Source organism: Colobus angolensis, unplaced genomic scaffold (assembly GCF_000951035.1).
Source record: "Colobus angolensis palliatus isolate OR3802 unplaced genomic scaffold, Cang.pa_1.0 Scaffold130, whole genome shotgun sequence".
NCBI lineage: Eukaryota > Metazoa > Chordata > Mammalia > Primates > Cercopithecidae > Colobus > Colobus angolensis.
In genome coordinates this window covers 5,541,403-5,548,403 of record NW_012114253.1, presented here as the reverse complement: position 1 = coordinate 5,548,403, position 7,001 = coordinate 5,541,403, and the positions used below count along the sequence as shown (strand labels likewise).

At 55.4% G+C, this 7,001-nt stretch overlaps 1 protein-coding gene across 1 annotated transcript in view; it reads right to left on the bottom strand.

Annotated features, from left to right (window-relative positions):
• Positions 1-7,001, bottom strand: part of ATP13A2 (ATPase type 13A2) — a 21,074-nt gene that overhangs the window by 9,486 nt on the left and 4,587 nt on the right. Inside the window, exons 8-14 of the mRNA XM_011934058.1 lie at positions 6,198-6,332; positions 6,044-6,110; positions 5,814-5,945; positions 2,648-2,803; positions 2,012-2,122; positions 1,881-1,927; positions 1,604-1,792 (exon numbers count right to left, since the gene is read on the bottom strand). Of these exons, the coding sequence (XP_011789448.1) occupies positions 1,604-1,792; positions 1,881-1,927; positions 2,012-2,122; positions 2,648-2,803; positions 5,814-5,945; positions 6,044-6,110; positions 6,198-6,332 (837 nt within the window). The remainder of the gene's footprint in view (positions 1-1,603; positions 1,793-1,880; positions 1,928-2,011; positions 2,123-2,647; positions 2,804-5,813; positions 5,946-6,043; positions 6,111-6,197; positions 6,333-7,001) is intronic.

The window sequence follows — 7,001 nt, the reverse complement described above, 5'->3', positions numbered from 1 at the left end:
GGCAGTGATGAGTCCTGGGATGGGGGTGCCCTGCTGAGCTGGGCATCCAAACCCCAGGCCCGGCGGACCCTATGGGAACCCCAGGAACCCGAGCCGGAGCCAGAAGATGCCCTTTCTTGCCTGCTGTCCTTGGCACATGCGGTTCCCTCTGCTGAGGTCCCCCTGCCCAGCCCCCGCTGTTTCCCTGTCTAGCATCCTCTCTTCCAGGGAGTGTTCCTCCTTAACTCCCAAGGTCAGGGCAGCTGGTTTGCTCTGGGCTCCTACCCATGGCCTCTTCACTTCCCCACACTTGTGCACTGTGGTTAAGAACTCAGCCCACGGTTGGCGCTCAATATATGTATATATATATATCTTTTTCTTTCTTTCTTTTTTTTTTTTTGAGATGGAGTCTTGTTGTTCTGTCGCCCAGGCTGGAGTGCAGTGGCGCGACCTCGGCTCACTGCAACCTCCGCCTCCCGGGTTCAAGCGATTCTCCTGCCTCAGCCTCTCAAGTAGTTGGGATTACTGGTATGCGCTATCTTGCCCCGCTAATTTTTGTATTTTAAGTAGAGACAGAGTTTCAACATGTTGGTCAGGCTGGTCTCGAACTCCCAACCTCAGGCAATCCACCCGCCTCAGCCTCCCAAAGTGCTGAGATTACAGGTGTGAGACACCATGCCCAGCCTCAATATATTTGTTGACTGAGTGCACGAGTCAGTGCCTGCGTTCCCCACCCTAACCTCTAACTGCCCAAGTACGTGTCTGGCTCCTTGGCTAGCCTGGGAGCTATAAGAATCTGGTCAGCCCCCCTCCCTGGCTTATTTATTTTTTTGAGATGGAGTCTCGCTCTGTTGCCCAGGCTGGAGTGCAGTGGCTCAATCTTGGCTCACTGCAAGCTCCGCCTCCTGGGTTCAAGTGATTCTCCTGCCTCAGCCTCCTAAGTAACTGGGACAACAGGCATGCGCCACCACACCTGGCTAATTTTTTATACTTTTAGTAGAGACAGGGTTTCACCATATTGGCCAGGCTAGTCTTGAACTCCTGACCTCATGATCGGCCCGCCTCGGCCTCCCGAAGTGCTGGGATTCCAGGCATAAGCCACTGCGCTGGGCCTCCTCCCCAGTTTAAAAGCTCTCCGTGGCCCCCAAAAGCCTCTGAATGTCATCTAGCCTCTAGCCTCTGTCAACCAGGCCACTGCCCACCCAGCCCTGTCCTGTACCACCACTCCCCATGCCCACGTACATGCCACATCTGTGCCATGCCACTCCCTGTGCCCCAGGTGCATGGTACATCTGTGCCATGTCACTCCCGCCTTTTACCCTTGCTTCTCCCTGACCTGCCCCTCACTGAGGTCACTGAGGGACCTGCTCAGGGGGCTTCCTTGACTGCCTTCTAAGGAAGTGTCCCCATCTACAACCCATCATGCTACCCCAATGGCTTCCTTCCTAAAACCCATCGCCTACCCCCAACCCCGGCAGCTCCTTTGTGCACTCCTGGATCACTTATTTTGGTGGGGGACACACACACTCCAGTGACCACAAGGATGCCTGTGTTAGTCACTGCAGTTAGGCTGGGTGCCTGTGGCTGTCCCGCTCCCCCGCGCCAACCCCGCCCGTGGCCCCACCTTGTCGAAACACACCAGCTGCAGCTTGCCCCCCAGGTTGATGCGCAGTGGGTGGATGCAGAAGATGCCCTGTTTTCGCAGCCGGCTCTGGGCATAGAGCGTGCACACGGTCATGGCAGCAGGCAGGGCGGGCGGCACCACCACGGTCACCAGGTCCAGAGCCCGGATCACAATCTCGTTCAGAGGCAGCTGGCAGGGGCACCATGAATGTGAGCACCTGGCTGGTTGGCCCCTGGGCCCTACTGGCAGCACCCACCACCCCACCCCCAAGGCTTACCCGGTTTCGGTAGAGGATGAAGATGCTGTAGATGGTGCCGAGGAGAGCTGAGGGGACAGCGAGGGACTAAGTGGGATTTGGGACCCAGGCGGGGAGGCTATGGGCAGAGGAGGGTACAGGGGGCCACTCACCCAGGACAGAAAGGGCAGCCACAAACTTCATGCTGTGTTTATAGAACTTGAAGTTGATGGGCCGGGGGTGCAAGATGGAGCTCACCAGGCCCCCTTTTGCCGTGCAGAACCCTGGGGAGGAGGCAGGGACCCCAAGGCAGGGAAGCCAGGGTGAGGACAGGTCTTCCCCACCCCTAGCCCTCCCGACCTGTGCCTCTGGAGTTGCAAGACACAGTGTTTGTGAGATTAGCCATCAGCAGCGTGGAGTCCTAACAAGTCTGGCCCAGCTCTTGTAGGCTTTTTAAGGGCTTTAAAGAAGGAACTAGTGGATAGCATCTAAACATTGGGTGGTTCCACTTAAAATCCAGACACAGGGAAGGCTCCTGCCGGCCCGCTACATCCCTGTCCACTCCAGCACTGTAACCCCGGTGGCTCCTCCAGACCTTGCAATGCTTGGCCTTAGTCTGGCCCAACTTCTCCTGCTAAGATGGGAATATCAGACCCCAGCTGCGGGACGACTTGCCCGAGGTCCCACAGCAGGGCAGCAGCACAGGTGGGTGTGGGGTCCAGGGTTTCAGGTCCCACCCTGCCCCGCTCCACCTCTCCCATGGGTGCTGAGCCCAGGATCTGTCTCAAGCCCAGCCTCTTGGCTCATACCTGTGCGAGTCACCACTGCCAGGACGTGCGGTCCCACATAGGCCCGGGCCTGCAAGATGAGGGTCCCGCAGAAGAGCGTGTGCCGCCGGTGTGTCTCCGCACAGTAGGGCCCCAGCCCCTCAGGCAGCGCCGTCTTCAGCACTGGAACGCTCTCTCCTGGCAGGGGACATGGTGTGACGACCACTCCACACCCCTCCCACCCACCAGCAAGCCAGGAGTTACACGTACAACTGTCCCACAAGCTCTAGGTCTCAGTTAACTCGGTAACCAGGTGTGAACAAGAAATCACAGCCCCATTTTACAGAGAGGAACACTGAGGCTCAGAGAGGACAGAGACATAAAGGCACAGGGAGACACTCCTGGAAGCGGGTGTCAGCCAGCTCCCAGGAACCAGTGGGGGGGTCAGACAGAGCATGTGTGGGCATCATGTGTGCAGTGGGGCAGGGTGGGGGGGGGTCGTTCTCTTTCTGTTAGAATTATTTTATAACATGCATGGAGTGCTTTTCTAACTCCAACCAACAGAAGTATTTACAAGGGGCCAGATGCGGTGGCTCACACCTATAATCCCAGCACTTTGGGAGGCTGAGGTGGGCAGAGACAGAGCATGTGTGGGCATCATGTGTGCAGTGGGGCAGGGTGGGGGGGGGTCGTTCTCTTTCTGTTAGAATTATTTTATAACATGCATGGAGTGCTTTTCTAACTCCAACCAATAGAAGTATTTACAAGGGGCCAGATGCGGTGGCTCACACCTATAATCCCAGCACTTTGGGAGGCTGAGGTGGGCAGATCACTTGAGGTCAGGAGTTCGAGACCAGGCTGGCCAACATGGTGAAACCCTGTCTCTACTAAAATACAAAAATTAGCTGGGTGTGGCGGTGGCCAGCTTTTGGGAGGCTAAGGCAGGGGAATCACTTGAACCAGAGAGGTGGAGGTTGCAGTGAGCCGAGATCGTGCCACTGCACTCCAGCCTGGGCAACAGTGAAACTCGGTCTCAAAAAAGGAGGGGAGGGAAGGGGGAAAAGGAGGGGGAGGGAGAAGGGGAAAGGGGAGGGGAGAGAAATATTTACATGGAGCGGGCAAATATTTCCATGAGTTGGAATGAGAAGAGCACTGCATGCTTGCCATGGCCCTGTGAAGCCCTGGGCAGCCTGCCTGGCAAACAGTGGCACTCCCTTATCGAATGCCTGCAGGCTGGGACTACTGAGCACCTACTGTGTGCACATTCCTGCGAGGGACTCAGAGACAATTCTGCCACGTCTGCCTCACAAGAGATGAACAGATGAAGCATGTGTGGACAGTTTATGGAGGGCTGGGCTCAGGGCGTGTGCCCATGAATCATACCGATCACAATTACTACTTTTTTTTTTTCTGAGACAGAGTCTTACTCTGTCACCCAGGCTGGAGTGCAGTGGTGCGATCTTGGCTCACTGCAACCTCCACCTCCTAGGCTCAAGCTTAGCCTCAGCCTCCCACCTCAGCCTCTCAAGTACCTGAGACGACAGACGTGCATCACTACACCTGGCTAATTTTTTGTATTTTTGGTAGAGACGGGGTTTCAACATGTTTCCCAGGCTGTTTTCAAACTCCTCACTTCAGGCGATCAGCCCACCTCGGCCTGCCAAAGTGCTGGGATTACAGGTGCGAGCCACTGCGCCCGGCCTATGATTAACTATTATTATACGAACAACGCCATCCAGAAAACTTCCCTGGAAAAAAAACACTATCCTGCGGTTTTTTAGTAAACTCTCTCCAATATCTACCACCAAAACATAACATATCTCAGAGAAAGAAATACTTGCACATATCAAGAGACACAGGACAAAGCTGCTCTTGTGGCATCCTTTTCAATGGCTGGAAAGTCACATTCTAAATATCATGGGGAGTGGGCCGGTTGAGTCAGTTACGATACATCCGTATTGTGGACTCTCAGGCAGCCATGAGGTGGGGCCATCCGTGCTTGCGGAAGGATGCCCAGGAGAAAAAGCAAAGTATGGAACAATACACAGCACATGATCCCACAGTCAGAACAAAAGGAGAGGCATATCAGCGCATGTGCACACACGTTATGCGGAAAAAGGCGTGGAAGACACCTCACACCCTTCACAGTGGCTGCCCTGGGGAGGGGAAGGGAAGGGAAGGGGTCTGTGGGGGAGTGAATGGGGACCCCAGTCTCTCACTCTGGGAGAGGGCTTCCCACTCTCCTGTGCCATCTGGAATCTTTATGACCCGAAAGTGGGCACTGGTATAGAAACAGCTCAGATGCAGCCAGGTGCGGTGGCTCACGCCTGTAATCCCAGCACTTTGGGAGGCTGAGGTGGGCAAATCACTTGAGGTCAGGAGTTTGAGACCTGCCTGACCAACATGGTGAAACTCCATCTCTACTAAAAATACAAAATTAGCCTGGTGTGGTGGTGCATGCCTGTAATCCCAGTAATACTTGGGAGGCTGAGGCAGGAGAATCACTTGAACCCAGGAGGCGGAGGTTGCAGTGAGCCGAGATCGCACCATTGCACTCCAGTCTGGGCAATAAGAGTGAAACTCCATCTCAAAAAAAAAAAAAAGAAAGAAAGAAATAGCTCAGATGCACTGGGTGGCCAGCCATTTATGCTGCACCTGTCACGCTGTTAAGCGCTTTGCACAACTCTGTCCAGGAGGAGCGACTGACAGTCATCTTACAGAAGAGGAAACTGAGGCATGGAGAGGTTAAGTTGTAATGGCCCAAGGGTGTGAGGTTAGCAAGTGCTAAAGCCGAGATTGTTACTTGAGAGAAAAAGGAAAAGGAGGCCGGGCGCGGTGGCTCACGCCTGCAATCCCAGCACTTGGGAGGCCGAGGTGGGTAGATAACCTAAGGTCAGGAGTTCAAGACCAGCCTGGGCAACATAGTGAAACTCCATCTCTACTAAAAATACAAAAATTAGCTGGGCGTGGTGGTATGCACCTGTGGTCCCCGCTACTCAGGAGGCTGAGGCACGAGAATCACTTGAACTCGGGGGGTGGAGGCTGCAGTGAGCTGAGATCATGTCACTGCACTCCAGCCTGGACAACAGAGTGAAACTCCGTCTCAAAAAAAAAGGAAAAGGAAACTCAAATGAAAACTTTTGCTGCAGGGCAAAGGGTTGGATGGCAGGGGAGGAAGGAAGCTGCAGGCTGGGGGCTGGGGGCTCACCTGTCAGACTGCTCTCATTCACCATGCACTCGCCGGCCACCAGGGCCGCATCGCAAGGCATCAGCCCACCCTCCTGGGGCAGCACCAGGCAGTCTCCGGGCACTAGCTCACTGGAGTCCACCCACTCTTCCTCTGCAGGCAGGTAGGAGAGGAGCTCAGCTAGGTGGGGCCAGCCCTAGCCACGCCCCCCCAGGTTCCTGCCCCCCACTCCCTGGGCTCTAGCTCCTCACCTCCCCCTGGCCGGCACACGCACACCCGCATGGACAGCTTGACCATGTCCCTTAGAGTCTGGCTTTGCTGTGGGCAGGGGACAAGAGGACCATGAGTGGGTGGGGGCCCCTGGGGACCCACCTGCCCCGTCCCCGCCCACCTCATGGCACTCACCTTTCTGGTCTTGTACAGCGACAGGCAGATGGAGATGGCGGAAATGAGGAAGATGCACAGGGCATACCAGTAGTAGTGGTCAGCCAGCCACAGCGCGATGCTGAAGGCCTGGAACCCATAGTAGGGGTTCAGTGCCTGGGGGAGGGGCAGGAGGCAGCGTCAGGGCTGCGTCCCCCAGGGCAGCCCGGCCACAGGCTGGGTCTCCTGTGCCCATGAGAGCAGAGGGCCCAGTGGCTGCCAAAGAACTGGAGCCAGGCCTTTCTCCTGGTCAATTCCATCCCCACCCACCCAGACATCCCCAGGGACCTCAGTTTCTCCACTCTAAAGAGGACAAGGATTTATGACCAGCCTGGTCAAAATGGCGAAACCCCATCTCTACAAAAAATACAAAAATTAGCCTGATGGGGTGGCCTGTACCTATGCTCCCAGCTACTCAGGAGGCTGAGGTGGGAGGATCACTTAAGCCAGGAAGGTGGAGGTCGCAGTGAGCTGAGATCGCGCCACTGCACTCCAGGCTGGGTGACAGAGAGACCCTATCTCAAAAAATATAAACAAACAAATAAATAAATAAATAGGACAAGGGTATTTACTGAACCCCCACTACATGCCAAGCACTTTATCTAAGTGTCACACAACAGCAATGACAATTCCACATTAGCACCATTCTACAGATGAGGAAACCAAGGCATGGACGGGTTAAGCCACTGGCCTAAAACCACGTAGTTCCAGCCGGGTGCGGTGGCTCATGCCTATAATCCCAGCAATTTAGGAGGCCGAGGCGGGGGGGTCACCTGAGGTCAGGAG